We start from the raw sequence: 19,101 nt of genomic DNA, 5'->3' as shown, positions 1-19,101 counted from the left end.
TTCGATGTACCCATTCCATGGCACATGGTTTATGAATTGATACGCAAAACAACGCCGGATTCAAAACTTCAAATTTTTCAATATAAATTACTATACAAAATTCTTGCAATTAATAGAAAGTTATATATATATGGGGGATATAATCTTCCCAGCTCTGCAGATTATACTGTGAGGAGGCAGTCATTAAATGATTTATTTTGGTATTGTCCATATGTAGCTCATTTTTGATCCCAGGTCCAGGAATGGCTGAAGAGTTGCAACATTTACCTGGAACTAACATTACAGATAGCAATACTGGGTGATTTGAAAAGCCATAGCCAATCAATCAATAATCAATCAATAATATAATAATATAACAATGTTTATTTTTAATTTACAATCTGTAGAATCTATGAGAATAGGAAGGTTCAATTATTTTGTGAAGCATCACAGCACAGTTGAAAAATATATGGCAAATAGAAATCCTAAATGGATGATGTTGAGAGATAGATGGGAGGGGTTGAATGGAGCTGAAGGGTGGGACTAATAACAGGATAAACAATGTAAAGCATACGGGATCTGTAGAATGTATATAGGTTCGGAACTTCCGTGAAATAGCATAATTACAAATAGAAATCAAACTGGATGGACATCAGAAATAGAGGAAGGACTAAGAACAAACAAGAGAGAACTATTGTAAAGTAGACTGTGTCTGTAAAATGTGTATAAGATGTATAAATTGAAGGTAAATGTAGAAGTGTTTATTAGTTTACTCCAATTGGGGGATTGGCGGTAGGGTTTGCGGGGAATAATAATAAAGGTATATTCTTTTAAAAAGTATGTATGTCTATATAGGTACAGTGGGGTACAGTGGGGCAAAAAAGTATTTAGTCAGCCACCAATTATGCAAGTTCTCCCACTTAAAAATATGAGAGAGGCCTGTAATTTTCATCAAGGTACACTTCAACTATGACAGACAGAATGAGAAAAAAAAATCCAGAAAATTACATTGATTTTCTGGCTCTCACAGACCTGTAACTTCTTCTTTAAGAGGCTCCTCTGTCCTCCACTCGTTACCTGTATCAATGGCACCTGTTTGAACTTGTTATCAGTATAAAAGACACCTGTCCACAACCTCAAACAGTCACACTCCAAATTCCACTATGGCCAAGACCAAAGAGCTGTCAAAGGACACCAGAAACAAAATTGTAGACCTGCACCAGGCTGGGAAGATTGAATCTGCAATAGGTAAGCAGCTTGGTTTGAAGAAATCAACTGTGGGAGCAATTATTAGGAAATGGAAGACATACAAGACCACTGCTAATCTCCCTCGATCTGGGGCTCCACGCAAGATCTCACCCCGTGGGGTCAAAATGATCACAAGAACGGTGAGCAAAAATCCCAGAACCACACGGGGGGACCTAGTGAGTGACCTGCAGAGAGCTGGGACCAAAGTAACAAAGCCTACCATCAGTAACACACTACGCCGCCAGGGACTCAAATCCTGCAGTGCCAGACGTGTCCCCCTGCTTAAGCCAGTACATGTCCAGGCCCGTCTGAAGTTTGCTAGAGAGCATTTGGATGATCCAGAAGACGATTGGGAGAATGTCATATGGTCAGATGAAACCAAAATAGAACTTTTTGGTAAAAACTCAACTCGTCGTGTTTGGAGGACAAAGAATGCTGAGTTGCATCCAAAGAACACCATACCTACTGTGAAGCATGGGGGTGGAAACATCATGCTTTGGGGCTGTTTTTCTGCAAAGGGACCAGGACGACTGATCCGTGTAAAGGAAAGAATGAATGGGGCCATGTATCGTGAGATTTTGAGTGAAAACCTCCTTCCATCAGCAAGGGCATTGAAGATGAAACGTGGCTGGGTCTTTCAGCATGACAATGATCCCAAACACACAGCACGGGCAACGAAGGAGTGGCTTCGTAAGAAGCATTTCAAGGTCCTGGAGTGGCCTAGAAAGTCTCCAGATCTCAACCCCATAGAAAATCTTTGGAGGGAGTTGAAAGTCCGTGTTGCCCAGCAACAGCCCCAAAACATCACTGCTCTAGAGGAGATCTGCATGGAGGAATGGGCCAAAATATCAGCAACAGTGTGTGAAAACCTTGTGTAGACTTATAGAAAACATTTGACCTCTGTCATTGCCAACAAAGGGTATATAACAAAGTATTGAGATAAACTTTTTGACCAAATATTTATTTTCCACCATAATTTGCAAATAAATTCTTTAAAAATCCTACAATGTGATTTTCTGGATTTTTTCTCTCTCATTTTGTCTGTCATAGTTGAATTGTACCTATGGTGAAAATTACAGGTTTCTCTCATCTTTTTAAGTGGGAGAACTTGCACAATTGGTGGCTGACTAAATACTTTTTTGCCCCACTGTATGTGTATGTATATATGTGTATATGTATACATGCATGTATGGATATATTTACCCAAAAAATATGGGGGATTGGAAATGATGCAGACAATTACATTGGAAGCTACATTCTTTCCTCAATATTAAGCTGATCCTCCCTCTAAAAAAAGGAAAAAATTAAATAAAAAATAACATGGTCCAAGCACACCAAGACAGTCGTGAAGAGGGCACGACAAAACCTATTCCCCTTCAGGAGACTGAAAAGATTTTGCATGGGTCCTCAGAACCTCGAATGGTTCTGCAGCTGCACCATCGAGAGCATCCTTCCTGGTATGGCAACTGCTCAGCCTCCGACCGCAAGGCACTACAGAGGGTAGTGCGTACCGCCCAGTACATCACTGGGGCTAAGCTGCCTGCTATCCAGGACCTCTACACCAGGCGGTGTCACAGGAAGACCCTAAAAATTGTCAAATATCCCAGCCACCCCAGTCATAGACTATTTTGTCTGCTACCACAAGCGGTACTGGAGCACCAAGTCTGGGACCAAAAGGCTTCTCAATAGCTTTCCCCCCCAAGCCATAAGACTCCTGCACAGGTAATCAAATGAATACCATTTTAACTACACATTCATGTACATATTACTTCAATTAGCCCAACTAACCAGTGCCCCCGCACATTGGCTACCTGGACTATTTGCATTGTGTCCCACCACCAAACCACCTCTTTTATGCTGCTGATACTCTAATTATTGTCATATGTAATTAATCATTACAGGTTATTGAGACTTTTCTACTATTACGTGGGGGACTTTTATTTTACCATTTCCCAAATTCAGTGACACGGAAGTACTTTTTTTGTGCTGCTGACGAGACGCTGATTTGTTGCACTGACAACAACCGGATAGCTAACTATCTTCTTGAAAAAAAATACACGTTTAAATTTTTGCGTGCCATTTTAACTAGCTAGCTAGCCAGCCGAGATCAAAATGACCACTAAAAAGAAGAGGACACCACATTCACAAAACGACAGATGGGTTGTTGTTGCAGCAGGTAAATTAGGCAACTGTAGCTAGCTAACGTTAGTTTACTCATTTCACTTTCATCTGTGCATAACCTAATATTGTAACAGTAATTGTTATATCTGTGGTATAACAAATATGTGTATATCTAACCTGTGGTCTAACGTTCGCTAGTTAACTAAATAGCTAGCTGGCATCTACGTAACGTTAGGTAGTTAACGTTATAGTAGTTTAGACAGAAGTTATTGTCCATGCTGGTTCGTCTTTCCAGCTACTACAATGGCAGTTGTTGTTGCATGATCCATCGTAGTCGAGTTAGCGCAACTTCACGATAGCTATAAATCCATATTACAGTGATCTAAACTAGAGCTAGATCCATCGTTATCTAACTGGAGCAGCTCCACTTGCAACAAAGTTTCGCGTCCAGCAGTGGTCTGCATCGGTGACAACAGCAGCAGCATGTCGTGTATTTGTGTATTTCTTTGTCCACACAGACTCTGCAGTGGAAACACCAAAGAAAGATGACAGTGACCCTACTTTCATCCGGCTTAGGAACCCTTCAACAGGTAGCAAGTTAGCATCAATACACAGAAACACCACGTAAACTACCTATCATTCGAAGCAAAACTATGAAAGTCAAACGCATTGAAAAAAAAGCATTCTCAAAAGTGGTAGCTAGCTTTACTCTATCTAGTGGAATTAGCTAGCTATCTATTTGTACTTTTCTAGATGCAGCGTCTTTGTACCTGTTGGGCAGTGGTGATGTGCAGCTGTATGAGGTCAAAGCCTTCAACGAGGACTTCCACTCCTGGTTCATTGGCCAGACAGTACAGCGAGGTAATTTCCAATCAGATGATAGGTAGTTAAGCTTAACCAGTCTTAATACATGGAGTACATTGTGGTGTTGAAGATTCAAATGTTTTATTTGATTTTGAACAGATGGGAGACTTCTGTATGTCACTCCAATGGATCCCCTCTACCTACTGTTGCCCTACTTGATCAAAGCGGGTGAAGAGGTAAGTAGTGTGTCCAATCAAAAACGCATCTTTTGACCAATGTGCAAAATACTATCTTTATTATGTAGATAATCCTCCAAGAAAACCAATGTTCAAACCTCATGTCTCTTTCATTATCCGTTCAAAACTTCTTGGAGTTTTTACCCTTGTAGTATGGTCAAAATTAGCACGACTAAATCAATGGAGGCCAGAGGGAAAAGTGGTCACACTGGACATCAGGAAAATAGCACTGTGTCAGCTAGGTTGGATGCTGTATGAAAATAAAGGCTACCTGACAGGCAGGTTGAACTTGACATCTTTCTTTTGAAATCTAGGGGACATAAAACAATATAGAGGTAAAATATATATTGTTTTTGAGACATGACATCAAGTCTTTTCATATTTTAGTATACGCTGTTCATATGAATGCAAAGTAGAGGTCGACCAATTAGGATTTTTCAATGCCAATACCGATTATTGGAGGACCAAAAAAAGCCGATATCGATTAATCGGACGATTTTATATATATATTTGTAATAATGACAATTACAACAATACTGAATTAATTTTTTTTTGTTTACCTTTATTTAACCAGGCAAGTCAGTTAAGAACACATCCTTATTTTCAATGACGGCCTGGGAACAGTGGGTTAACTGCCTGTTCAGGGGCAGAATGACAGATTTGTACCTTGTCAGCTCGGGGGTTTGAACTCGCAACCTTCCGGTTACTAGTCCAACGCTCTAACCACTAGGCTACACTTTTATTTTAACTTAATACATAAATAAATAAAATACATTTAGTCTCAAATAATTAAATAAACATGTTCAATTTGGTTGAAATAATGTAAAAACAAAGTGTTGGAGAGGAAAGTAAAAGTGCAATGTGCCATGTAAGAAAGCTAACGTTTAAGTTCCTTGCTCAGAACATGAGACCATATGAAAGCTGGTGGTCTTCAATATTCCCAGATAAGAAGTTTTAGGTTGTAGTTATGGGAATTATAGGACTATTTCTATACCATTTGTATTTCATATACCTTTTACTATTGGATGTTCTTATAGGCACTATAGTATTGCCAGCCTAATCTTGGGAGTTGATGGGCTTGAAGTCATAAACAGCGCTTTGCTTCAAGCATTGCAAAGAGCTGCTGGCAAACTCAGGAAAGTGCTGTTTGAATGAATGCTTACGAGCCTGCTGCTGCCTACCACCACTCAGTCAGACTGCTCTATCAAATATCAAATCATAGATTTAATTATAATATAATAAACACAGAAATACGAGCCTTTGGTCATTAATATGGTCAAATCCGGAAACTCTCTAGAAGAAAAAGAAACGCACACCTATTTAGGCGAGGTGCTGGCTAGCGGAGTAGAAAACTTGAAAATAAAGGAGAGCCGCAAACTCTAGGAGCTCATTTCGAAAACAAAACATTTTTTCTTTCAGTGAAATACGGAACCGTTCCGTATTTTATCGAACGGGTGGCAACCCTAAGTCTAAATATTGCTGTTACATTACACAACCTTCAATGTTATGTAATAATTATGTAAAATTTAGGAAGAAATTGTCTTCACACAGTTCGCAACGAGCTAGGCAGCCCAAACTGCTGCATGTACCCTGACTCTGCTTGCACTAAATGCAAGAGAAGTGACACAATTTCCCTAGTTAATATTGCCTACTAAAATTAATTAATTTTAACTAAATATGTAGATTAAAAAAATATATACTTGTGTATTGATTTTAAGAAAGTCATTGATGTTTATGGTTAGGTACATTGGTGCGACGATTGTGCTTTTTTCGTGAATGTGCTTTTGTTAAATCATCCCCCGTTTGGCGAAGTAGGCTGTGATTCGATGATAAATGAACAGGCACCGCATCGATTATATGCAACACAGGACCAGCTAGTTAACCTAGTAATATCATCAACCATGTGTAGTTAACTAGTGATTATGTGAAGATTGATTATTTTTTATAAGATAAGTTTTATGTTAGATAGTAACTTACCTTGGCTCCTGGTTGCACTCGCATAACAGGTGGTCAGCCTGCCACGCAGTCTCCTCGTGGATTGCAATGTAATTGGCCGATTACCGATTAATCGCAATTAATCGGCCATCAGTCGACCTCTAATGCAGAGTTCCTGTTCTTTAAAAACCTTTTCAAGCCTTTTACATTTAATTCAGCTCATGTCCTGCAAAAGTTTTGCGACCCATGGAAACAACTTGGAAGACGACGACCACAATGTAAAATCCTGAAAAGTTTTGCAGATAAAGCTACACCTCTGTTAACAGAGCTCGGTGCTTATTATCGGATGTATTAGGTTAAGAAATCAGACTTTTTGGACATAATGTTAATGCTATTTCAGAGAAAGAGCCCACTGAATGATTCAGAACATGAATTATATTTGTCTTGGTAAAATGTATTTTATAACATAAGGAAATTAAATGTCAACACCAAAGTGCTTTTTCACACACTCTGGGTGGACACCCTAAGGTAAGGCCATAAGACCATACTCACTTTTGAAATGAATGTAATTGGTTTTATTGCATCTTCATCTCTCCCCCTTTATGATCTTTGTCAGTCTTTCTTTCTTTGTGATCTCTCTTGTCCCCCCTTTGTGATTTCATCTATTTCAATTAAATTCAAGGGCTTTATTGGCATGGGAAACATGTGTTAACATTGCCAAAGCAAGTGAGGTAGACAACATACAAAGTGAATATATAAAGTGAAAAACAACAAAAATTAACAGTAAACATTACACATACAGAAGTTTCAAAACAGTAAAGACATTACAAATGTCATATTATATATATATATACAATGTACAAATAGTTAAAGGACACAAGATAAAATGAATAAGCATAAATATGGGTTGTATTTACAATGGTGTTTGTTCTTCACTGGTTGCCCTTTTCTCGTGGCAACAGGTCACAAATATTGCTGCTGTGATGGCACACTGTGGAATTTCACCCAAAAGATATGGGAGTTTTTCAAAATTGGATTTGTTTTCGAATTCTTTGTGGATCTGTGTGATCTGGGGGAAATATGTCTCTCTAATATGGTCATACATTGGGCAGGAGGTTAGGAAGTGCAGCTCAGTTTCCACCTCATTTTGTGGGCAGTGAGCACATAGCCTGTCTTCTCTTGAGAGCCATGTCTGCCTACGGCGGCCTTTCTCAATAGCAAGGCTATGCTCACTGAGTCTGTACATAGTCAAAGCTTTCCTTAATTTTGGGTCAGTCACAGTGGTCAGGTATTCTGCCGCTGTGTACTCTCTGTTTAGGGCCAAATAGCATTCTAGTTTGCTCTGTTTTTTTGTTAATTCTTTCCAATGTGTTAAGTAATTATCTTTTTGTTTTCTCATGATTTGGTTGGGTCTAATTGTGCTGTTGTCCTGGGGCTCTGTAGGGTGTGTTTGTGTTTGTGAACAGAGCCCCAGGACCAGCTTGCTTAGGGACTCTTCTCCAGGTTCATCTCTCTGTAGGTGATGGCTTTGTTATGGAAGGTTTGTGAATCGCTTCCTTTTAGGTGGTTGTAGAATTTAATGGCTCTTTTCTGGATTTTGATAATTAGTGGGTATCGGCCTAATTCTGCTCTGCATGCATTATTTGGTGTTTTACGTTGTACACGGAGGATATTTTTGCAGAATTCTGCGTGCAGAGTCTCAATTTGGTGTTTGTCCCATTTTGTGAAGTCTTGGTTGGTGAGCGGACCCCAGACCTCACAACCATAAAGGGCAATGGGCTCTATGACTGATTCAAGTATTTTTAGCTAAATCCTAATTGGTATGTTGAAATTTATGTTTCTTTTGATGGCATAGAATGCCCTTCTTGCCTTGTCTCTCAGATCGTTCACAGCTTTGTGGAAGTTACCTGTGGCACTGATGTTTAGGCCAAGGTATGTATAGTTTTTTGTGTGCTCTAGGGCAACAGTGTCTAGATGGAATTTGTATTTGTGGTCCTGGTGACTGGACCTTTTTTGGAACACCATTATTTTGGTCTTACTGAGATTTACTGTCAGGGCCCAGGTCTGACAGAATCTGTGCATAAGATCTAGGTGCTGCTGTAGGCCCTCCTTGGTTGGTGACAGAAGCACCAGATCATCAGCAAACAGCAGACATTTGACTTCGGATTCTGGCAGGGGGAGGCCGGGTGCATAATCATCTATCTCTCTTTGCGATGTCCTGTCCTTCTCTCTTTGTGATGTCATCTCTGTCCTGTGTGATTCCATCTCTGTTCGGTCATTGTGATGACATATCATTCGGTCTTTCTCTCTGCAAGGTCATTTCTGCCCTTTTGTGATGTCATCTGTCTTCTTCTTTTTGTGATTTAATTTCTCTGTGTTCTGCTGTAGGGGAAGTTCCAGCCCGTGGACCAGGTAGTGATGGACGAGGACTTCCCAGCATGCACCAGGCTGCTGAGCTGCACACGCTCCCAGGCTTCCCTGCACCATGTGGCTGAGGAGAAAGGTCAGAGGTCACTGTGTTCAGCAGATACAAAATAATGTTGAAAGATAATGTGCTCCTCATAAACAATCAACTATCAATCTCTGATTACAACCCCTCTCAACCCAATAATTATCTTCTCACTCATACGTCAGTCTGAAGCGCACATGAATGGTTGCTGGATTAAATGTGTATATCAGATCCTCAGAGACTGCAGCACTCTTGTCACATTGTTTCTGATTTTCTAAGAATGTGCACACAGAATACAAGTGTAATGTGGTGGTCTCAGGTGTTATACATGCTCTTTGTGCTGCTCCTTCAGAGGTGGGCAGTCAGAAGTTTCAGCGCTACAGCCAGGAGAGGACCATGGAATGGTTAAAGAAAAAGGTACACGTTGATCACTGAGCTGCATATGCCCATATCATCCTCTATTGCAGTGGTTTCCAACCTTTTTCAGTTCCTGTACCACCAACTGAATGTTACTCTGTATCACCAACTGAATGTTACTCTGTACCACCAAATGAATGTTACTCTGTACCACCAACTGAATGTTACTCTGTACCACCAACTGAATGTTACTCTGTACCACCAACTGAATGTTACTCTATACCACCAACTGAATGTTACTCTATACCACCAACTGAATGTTACTCTGTACCACCAACTGAATGTTGCTCTGTGCCACCAACTGAATGTTACTCTGCTCGGAGGACCCCTGAAGTACCCCCTCATGTGCATTTTACCAGCAGGCCATTGGTCTCATGATTATTTTCTAGTACCCCCTGTGGATAAGCCCAGTACCCCCAGGTGTCCTAGTACCCTCAGGTGTCCTAGTATCCCCTGTGGATAGGCCCAGTACCCTCAGGTGTCCCAGTACCCTCAGGTGTCCTAGTACCCCCTGTGGATAGGCCCATTACCCCCAGGTGTCCCAGTACCCCCTGTGGATAGGCCCAGTACCCCCAGGTGTCCCAGAACCCACTGTGGATAGGCCCAGTACCCCCAGGGGACCTAGTACCAACCTGTGGATGGGCCCAGCACCCCCAGGTGTCCTAGTACCCCCTGTGGATAGGCCCAGTACCCTCAGATGTCCTAGTTGCCCCTGTGGATAGACCCAGTGCCCCCAGGTGTCCTAGTACCCCCTGTGGATAGGCCTAGCACCCTCAGGGGACCTAGTACCCCCTGTGGATAGGCCCAGCACCCTCAGGGGACCTAGTACCCCCTGTGGATAGGCCCAGTACCCCCAGGTGTCCTAGTCTAAGGTGTTATAGTCTTAAACTAATCAGCAATCAGGTGTTCTGCCATATTGTGGGTTCCCAGGAGAGGAGTAGGGAATGGTCATGCTGTGGGTTCCCAGGAGAGGAGTAAGGAATGGTCATGCTGTGGGTTCCCAGGAGAGGAGTAGGGAATGGTCATGCTGTGGGTTCCCAGGAGAGGAGTAGGGAATGGTCATGCTGTGGGTTCCCAGGAGAGGAGTAGGGAATGGTCATGCTGTGGGTTCCCAGGAGAGGAGTAGGGAATGGTCATGCTGTGGGTTCCCAGGAGAGGAGTAGGGAATGGTCATGCTGTGGGTTCCCAGGAGAGGAGTAGGGAATGGTCATGCTGTGGGTTCCCAGGAGAGGAGTGAGGAATGGTCATGCTGTGGGTTCCCAGGAGAGGAGTAGGGAATGGTCATGCTGTGGGTTCCCAGGAGAGGAGTGGGGAATGGTCATGCTGTGGGTTCCCAGGAGAGGAGTGGGGAATGGTCATGCTGTGGGTTCCCAGGAGAGGAGTAGGGAATGGTCATGCTGTGGGTTCCCAGGAGAGGAGTGGGGAATGGTCATGCTGTGGGTTCCCAGGAGAGGAGTGGGGAATGGTCATGCTGTGGGTTCCCAGGAGAGGAGTGGGGAATGGTCATGCTGTGGGTTCCCAGGAGAGGAGTAGGGAATGGTCATGCTGTGGGTTCCCAGGAGAGGAGTAGGGAATGGTCATGCTGTGGGTTCCCAGGAGAGGAGTAGGGAATGGTCATGCTGTGGGTTCCCAGGAGAGGAGTAGGGAATGGTCATGCTGTGGGTTCCCAGGAGAGGAGTGAGGAATGGTCATGCTGTGGGTTCCCAGGAGAGGAGTGGGGAATGGTCATGCTGTGGGTTCCCAGGAGAGGAGTGGGGAATGGTCATGCTGTGGGTTCCCAGGAGAGGAGTAGGGAATGGTCATGCTGTGGGTTCCCAGGAGAGGAGTGGGGAATGGTCATGCTGTGGGTTCCCAGGAGAGGAGTGGGGAATGGTCATGCTGTGGGTTCCCAGGAGAGGAGTAGGGAATGGTCATGCTGTGGGTTCCCAGGAGAGGAGTGGGGAATGGTCATGCTGTGGGTTCCCAGGAGATGAGTAGGGAATGGTCATGCTGTGGGTTCCCAGGAGAGGAGTAGGGAATGGTCATGCTGTGGGTTCCCAGGAGAGGAGTGGGGAATGGTCATGCTGTGGGTTCCCAGGAGAGGAGTGGGGAATGGTCATGCTGTGGGTTCCCAGGAGAGGAGTGGGGAATGGTCATGCTGTGGGTTCCCAGGAGAGGAGTAGGGAATGGTCATGCTGTGGGTTCCCAGGAGAGGAGTAGGGAATGGTCATGCTGTGGGTTCCCAGGAGAGGAGTAGGGAATGGTCATGCTGTGGGTTCCCAGGAGAGGAGTAGGGAATGGTCATGCTGTGGGTTCCCAGGAGAGGAGTAGGGAATGGTCATGCTGTGGGTTCCCAGGAGAGGAGTGGGGAATGGTCATGCTGTGGGTTCCCAGGAGAGGAGTAGGGAATGGTCATGCTGTGGGTTCCCAGGAGAGGAGTGAGGAATGGTCATGCTGTGGGTTCCCAGGAGAGGAGTGAGGAATGGTCATGCTGTGGGTTCCCAGGAGAGGAGTAGGGAATGGCCAGTAGATGTGACAGCGTTAACTGTGTTGTTGGTCTTGCTGTGTCTCTGCTGTTCCAGGCTGAGAGGACAGTGAAGACCCTCAGAGAGAGTAACATCTCAGTGGGAGAGGGAGTAAAGTCCACGACGTATGTCCGAGTCAAGCAGGAGTCAGAGACCCAGGAAGGTGAGTCAAGCCCAGGTCCAGTCTGGTCCAGTACTATATACCTGTGCATGCTCTCCCTGGCCTGCATACATAACATGAACCAGAGGATGGCACCAAACCCCTTGTAGAGATCAGGGGCCTCATTTATAACTGTTTCATACATTTCACACTAAATATCTGCGTGCGCCATTTCTGAAAAGACTGAGCAAAAATGTGTAGTTTCTATACTTGGTGCACGCCATGTTTCCTGTTATAAATCACCTGTTATAATTGATCTGTCGTAAAACCCTCCATTCACCATTTATGATGAATATGACGCCTATCATTTGCTGTATAATTTGTAACTATTGGCATTAGGCCACAGCATAAAAAATATGAATTGTTGTTCAATATTTAGTTTGTCAGTAGAATATTGTTTTTCTATGTCCTGTCTTGGTATAGGGGCGGCAGGGTAACCTAGTGGTTAGAGCGTTGGACTAGTAACCGGAAGGTTGCAAGTTCAAACCCCCGAGCTGACAAGGTACAAATCTGTCGTTCTGCCCCTGAACAGGCAGTTAACACACTGTTCCTAGGCCATCATTGAAAATAAGAATTTGTTCTTAACTGACTTGCCTGGTTAAATAAAGGTAAAAAAAAAAATAGGCTCTGAGATGAAATAGGCTATAATGTCATGCTCATATCACACAGCAATACTATGGCCTACCCATACTGTCAAATATTTTACGTAAGCTACCGGTCTATTTACTGTGTTGGCAGACTGTTTGAGTCTTTAGCAGTAATTTCTGCTGTGGGGAATGGCTTGTGTCAGTTTGTGAATGAGAAAACAACGGCAACTTGTTGCGGACCTGTCAGTAGAACATTTAGATTCAGCAATGTTCTCCATCCACTCTTCCACCAACCTAAACATGATGGACGGCACGCAAATTCTGAGACATTGTCTAGGGCCGACGACTCAAAATAAAATGTATTTACAGTACTTGCAGTAGTATACATAGGCCTACTTCAATGTTAAATTTGACTGTATTATAAAATGTGCTCTCTATGGGATTGAAAACTTGAACGCCTATTTATAGCCTATTTATTTCCTCGGCTACTAGGTTAAATTAGATGTGCATGGTCGTTTGTTGTATGGCTTCTTCGGAAATATAAACCCATCACGGCCAAAAAAGGTGAATCATTTATTCTCCAATGGTTATGAAAATAAACTAAATAGGATGAATATTCGTATGTCTATCTTAAATTCTACAGATATTTTTTTTCTTCTCTTCTCACTAACGGCAAATGGCTGAATTCTTGTTCATATGTTTTCCTGTTTTATTTATGAACAAGCTTTTCATAATTTCCTCCATTTGCACAAAATACTTACTTCCCAGCTTGCGATACAATATTTAAACCACTAGCAGAGATGTGTACTCATAGTCTATAGTTTGCGGAGAGGTGAGCATATTCTCTCGTCAACTAAATTGATGTGAGAATGCCAACTTTTGCATGAACTGGCGCATGCACATTTTGGGCTGTATTTTGTACATATTCCCAAGGACCCTAGCTACGCCCCAGGGCCTAGCTACGCCCCAGGACCTAGCTACGCCCCAGGACCTAGCTACGCCCCAGGACCTAGCTACGCTCCAGGACCTAGCTACGCCCCAGAACCTAGCTACGCTCCAGGACCTAGCTACGCCCCAGGACCTAGCTACGCCCCAGGACCTAGCTACGCCCCAGGACCTAGTTACGCCCCAGGACCTAGATACGCCCCAGGACCTAGCTACGCCCTAGGACCTAGCTACGCCCCAGGACCTAGCTACGCCCTAGGACCTAGCTACGCCCCAGGACCTAGCTACGCCCTAGGACCTAGATACGCCCCAGGACCTAGCTACGCCCTAGGACCTAGATACGCCCCAGGACCTAGCTATGCCCCAGGACCTAGCTACGCCCCAGGACCTAGCTACGCCCTAGGACCTAGATACGCCCCAGGACCTAGCTACGCCCTAGGAACTAGATACGCCCCAGGACCTAGCTACGCCCTAGGACCTAGCTACGCCCCAGGACCTAGCTATGCTCCAGGACCTAGCCACGCCCCAGGACCTAGCCATGCCCCAGGACCTAGCACAGCAGACTTAGCCAATTCCTGTTTTACATTGAGTTTCACACAAGCTCAGATTGTAAACCCAGTTTTCTGTGATATCAATAGGAAGGTTATAATTGTGTAATGAAGTGTATAAAGTGATGCTGTGGTATTAACACTCTCACGCCCTCTATTCATAATCACACAGAGGACTACCTGCGGTATGCCCATGGCCTGATATCTGAGTACATCAGTGAAGACCTGAGCAAAGCCCTCCTCAAGCATCTCCAGTATGTACACACATGGACTATACTTAGCTTTTATGTATTCATGTTAAAAGCACAATCTAGAATGACATTTTCATGTAGCTTCATTGTAACTGCCACTGAGTCATTTTTATTTAATGGAAACCGCCCCCAAAACTGCAGATGAGTGGGCGGTTTGAGGCCGTCACCACAGAATTCAAAGAACTCGCTGACAGTTCTTTTCAAAACACATCCCACACAGTGCAGGGCCCAGGGCAGCACTTTGACTGGAAATGTGTGCCAGATTGTGATATTAAGACCATGATAGTACTGAAGGTATCACATTAAGCAGTATTGTTAGTGTGTAACAGTTTGATGGTGAGTCAGTAATCCTTCAGTTTCCTCCTGACAGGTTACCTGAGCTCTCAAGTCCTAAAGAGGTGGAGCCTCCCTCAAAGGTATTTTCTCCCGCTTCATTTTGAATTTGTGTCGTCACACTGTAGTTATATTTGTTTTCAGTATATTTGTTCCAAGTTATGTGTTTATTTATTTGGTCCATTTTTTTGCTTTTTTTTTTCAATTTACTGCTTGCTTTTAGATATTGCAGTACCAGTGGCTTTTCAACTGTGTTCTATTGACATTCACCTGATGGTTGCAGTGTAGCAGTAGATTAGTGTGTTTTTATTCCTGTTTCACGTGTGTTGGTGGGTTTGCGGTAGTCATGGTATCTTGCGTGTCTGTGCCGTGTGTCTGGGATGTGATGGTTGGTGTTCTGAGTGGAAAGTACGGCTAACTGTGTAAGTGCCGTGTTCGGTCGGCAGAAGCGGAAACTGACTGACAAACCATTGGAGGCAGGAGAGGACTACACCAAATTCAACAGCTCCGATTTCTCCCGCAAAGTGAGTGAGATTAGGGGCAGTCTGCACGAAGGGACCAAGGAGAGAAATGGGGGGGACTCTTGCAGGCATTTTTTTCTCTAACAGTTTTATAGGTCGTTTTATAGCTAAATCTCATGTCTTTTTGGTTTTTATAGTCATGCCTACATCATACATATACGTTTACAGGGCTCTGAAGTGCAACCATTTTGGTCACATATGCTCCTAAATATTTAGCTGCGTGACATTCAATTTTGATTTAGAAGCACCATCTATAAAAACAAATCGTCCCCAAGCGTCTCTAGCCCAAACCATTCAAGTTGTGACCCGTATTACTGCCGCTACGTTTTTTGGGAGATGCATCTCCATTAGCAGGCCGCATTTTACATTCATAAACCATGTCGCGGGTCGTTAGCACCTTGATCAGTGACGTTACCTCATTAGCTAGCTAGTTAACAACCTGGACCTGGTAACTTTAACAGTATATCCAGACGGTCAGTCAGGTTACCTCATTGGCTAGCCAACAACCTGGTAACTTTAACAGTATATCCAGACGGTCAGTCAGGTTACCTCATTGGCTAGCCAACAACCTGGTAACTTTAACAGTATATCCAGACGGTCAGTCAGGTTACCTCATTGGCTAGCCAACAACCTGGTAACTTTAACAGTATATCCAGACGGTCAGTCAGGTTACCTCATTGGCTAGCCAACAACCTGGTAACTTTAACAGTATATCCAGACGGTCAGTCAGGTTACCTCATTGGCTAGCCAACAACCTGGTAACTTTAACAGTATATCCAGACGGTCAGTCAGGTTACCTCATTGGCTAGCCAACAACCTGGTAACTTTAACAGTATATCCAGACATGGGGGCAGGAAAGGAAAAGGCATAGCTTCTTCAGGTGATCAATGATCATAGCAATGATTGAATGACAGATTTGCATGTCCTCATCACAAACCTGACATTCTGAAACAGACAGTGTACAGTTGTCTATGTAATGCATCTCAGTAGGAAACAGTAGAAACCTAATATTTCACAACTATTTTTCATTTCAATGACAGGTATTTGTATCAACATTTGAGTTAAACTAATTTACAGTGTTTCGTATTCGTTTCTAGGGAACAACATGTGCTTCAGCAGAAGCTAGAATTTACATTGATTTACAGTCTATCAATAAAAACATTTTCTGGGGCAGCTAAATTTGATGTGGTGCTCCTAACTTTAAATTGGGAGCAGCAGTGCTATCAACTAAAATGTATTTTAGAGCCCTGTATATAAATGTATTTTAGAGCCCTGTATATAAATGTATTTTACAGCCCTGTATATAAATGTATTTTACAGCCCTGTATATAAATGTATTTTACAGCCCTGTATATAAATGTATTTTAGAGCCCTGTATATAAATGTATTTTACAGCCCTGTATATAATTTTCTGTCAAGCTAAACCAGTCTACGTGATTGCAGTTTAAAGCAATGCAGTGCAGAGGCCTACAAGTAACCTCGGTCTGAAAATGAGTCACGCTGATATGTAATAACGTTTCAGCCGTCTTCACTCAAGGCGGATGAGCAATGCTATTGACTCTCTTTTCTCGTCCTCCAGCCGCCCAAGAAGATGAGTGCTGCACAGAAGACCTTGGCCAAGGTGGACAAAACAGGCATGAAGAGCATGTCTGCCTTCTTCAGCCCCAAGGGCAAGGCAGAGAAAAAATGAATGTTAGAACGATACAGCAGTTTGTGTGTCTGTCTGTCGGTTGGTGTGTGTGTGTCTGTCGGTGTGTGTGTGTGTCTACAGTGTGTGTTTCTGTCGGTCTCTGTGTGTGTGTGTGTGTGTCTAGTGTGTGTGTCTGCCGGTGTGTGTGTCTGTCGGTCTCTGTGTGTGTGTGTGTCGGTCGGTCGGTTTCTAGTGTGTGTGTGTCTGTCGGTGTGTCTACAGTGTGTGTGCACGCACACATGTGCTTTTGGTAATAAAGAAAATAACTATTTTTGTCCCCTTTTTTTGTCCTTGAAAATGGTTGAATCTCCAGACAATAGGGATGATGCAGGAAACTCATCTGGAGCGAAGTGCATTGAGAGGCAGGGGACAAAGCCTAAGATAATGAATAGTTACTATTCTTTCAAGGTTGGAGTATATGATGGTACATGTTCAAACTTGCTGCTCCGATTACTGTAGATAACCAGCAGGAGTACAACATGTGGTCTCAGATTACTGTAGATAACCAGTAGGAGTACAACATGTGATCTCAGATTACTGTAGATAACCAGTAGGAGTACAACATGTGGTCTCAGATTACTGTAGATAACCAGCAGGAGTACAACATGTGGTCTCAGATTACTGTAGATAACCAGTAGGAGTACAACATGTGGTCTCAGATTACTGTAGATAACCAGCAGGAGTACAACATGTGGTCTCAGATTACTGTAGATAACCAGCAGGAGTACAACATGTGGTCTCAGATTACTGTAGATAACCAGCAGGAGTACAACATGTGGTCTCAGATTACTGTAGATAACCAGCAGGAGTACAACATGTGGTCTCAGATTACTGTAGATAACCAGCAGGGGTACAACATGTGGTCTCAGATTACTGTAGATAACCAGCAGGAGTACAACATGTGGTCTCAGATTACTGTAGATAACCAGCAGGAGTACAACATGTGGTCTCAGATTACTGTAGATAACCAGCAGGAGTACAACATGTGGTCTCAGATTACTGTAGATAACCAGCAGGGGTACAACATGTGGTCTCAGATTACTGTAGATAACCAGCAGGAGTACAACATGTGGTCTCAGATTACTGTAGATAACCAGTAGGAGTACAACATGTGGTCTCAGATTACTGTAGATAACCAGCAGGAGTACAACATGTGGTCTCAGATTACTGTAGATAACCAGCAGGAGTACAACATGTGGTCTCAGATTACTGTAGATAACCAGCAGGAGTACAACATGTGGTCTCAGATTACTGTAGATAACCAGCAGGAGTACAACATGTGGTCTCAGATTACTGTAGATAACCAGTAGGAGTACAACATGTGGTCTCAGATTAGATTACTGTAGATAACCAGTAGGAGTACAACATGTGGTCTCAGATTACTGTAGATAACCAGCAGGAGTACAACATGTGGTCTCAGATTACTGTAGATAACCAGCAGGAGTACAACATGTGGTCTCAGATTACTGTAGATAACCAGCAGGAGTACAACATGTGGTCTCAGATTACTGTAGATAACCAGCAGGAGTACAACATGTGGTCTCAGATTACTGTAGATAACCAGCAGGAGTACAACATGTGGTCTCAGATTACTGTAGATAACCAGTAGGAGTACAACATGTGGTCTCGGATTACTGTAGATAACCAGCAGGAGTACAACATGTGGTCTCAGATTACTGTAGATAACCAGCAGGAGTACAACATGTGGTCTCAGATTACTGTAGATAACCAGCAGGAGTACAACATGTGGTCTCAGATTACTGTAGATAACCAGTAGGAGTACAACATGTGGTCTCGGATTACTGTAGATAACCAGCAGGAGTACAACATGTGGTCTCAGATTACTGTAGATAACCAGCAGGAGTACAACATGTGGTCTCAGATTACTGTAGATAACCAGCAGGAGTACAACATGTGGTCTCAGATTACTGTAGATAACCAGTAGGAGTACAACATGTGGTCTCAGATTACTGTAGATAACCAGTAGGAGTACAACATGTGGTCTCAGATTACTGTAGATAACCAGCAGGAGTACAACATGTGGTCTCAGATTACTGTAGATAACCAGCAGGAGTACAACATGTGGTCTCAGATTACTGTAGATAACCAGCAGGAGTACAACATGTGGTCTCAGATTACTGTAGATAACCAGCAGGAGTACAACATGTGGTCTCAGATTACTGTAGATAACCAGTAGGAGTACAACATGTGGTCTCAGATTACTGTAGATAACCAGCAGGAGTACAACATGTAATCTTCAATTTTAGACAAAGTACAATTTAACAAAGACACCACAGGTCCACATGAAAAAGTGAACATGCCACGGTGAGCCATTTTAATGTGCAGAAATATACGCTTAATAGAATATATCAT

The 19,101-nt window shown here is 43.2% G+C and overlaps 1 protein-coding gene across 2 annotated transcripts; it reads left to right on the top strand.

The window, feature by feature from the left end:
• Window positions 1-3,209: 3,209 nt before the first annotated feature.
• rnaseh2b (ribonuclease H2, subunit B) lies at window positions 3,210-16,999 on the top strand. 2 transcript variants are annotated; one of them, XM_029654437.2, is made up of 11 exons: window positions 3,212-3,403; window positions 3,867-3,938; window positions 4,102-4,209; window positions 4,312-4,388; window positions 8,712-8,826; window positions 9,125-9,189; window positions 11,751-11,856; window positions 14,106-14,187; window positions 14,555-14,600; window positions 14,964-15,041; window positions 16,618-16,999. In XM_029654437.2, exons 1-11 carry the CDS (start codon window positions 3,340-3,342, stop codon window positions 16,726-16,728), a joined length of 924 nt encoding a protein of 307 aa, XP_029510297.1. In that variant the 5' UTR covers window positions 3,212-3,339; the 3' UTR covers window positions 16,729-16,999. The 2 variants fall into 2 exon arrangements, with proteins under 2 accessions (XP_029510298.1, XP_029510297.1); XM_029654438.2 differs by lacking the exon at window positions 14,964-15,041 and having other exon boundaries at window positions 3,210-3,403.
• The last annotated feature ends 2,102 nt before the right edge of the window (window positions 17,000-19,101 follow it).

This window comes from Oncorhynchus nerka, linkage group LG3, assembly GCF_034236695.1.
Source record: "Oncorhynchus nerka isolate Pitt River linkage group LG3, Oner_Uvic_2.0, whole genome shotgun sequence".
NCBI classification, from domain to species: Eukaryota; Metazoa; Chordata; class Actinopteri; order Salmoniformes; family Salmonidae; genus Oncorhynchus; species Oncorhynchus nerka.
This window is presented reverse-complemented; position numbering and strand designations above follow the sequence as displayed.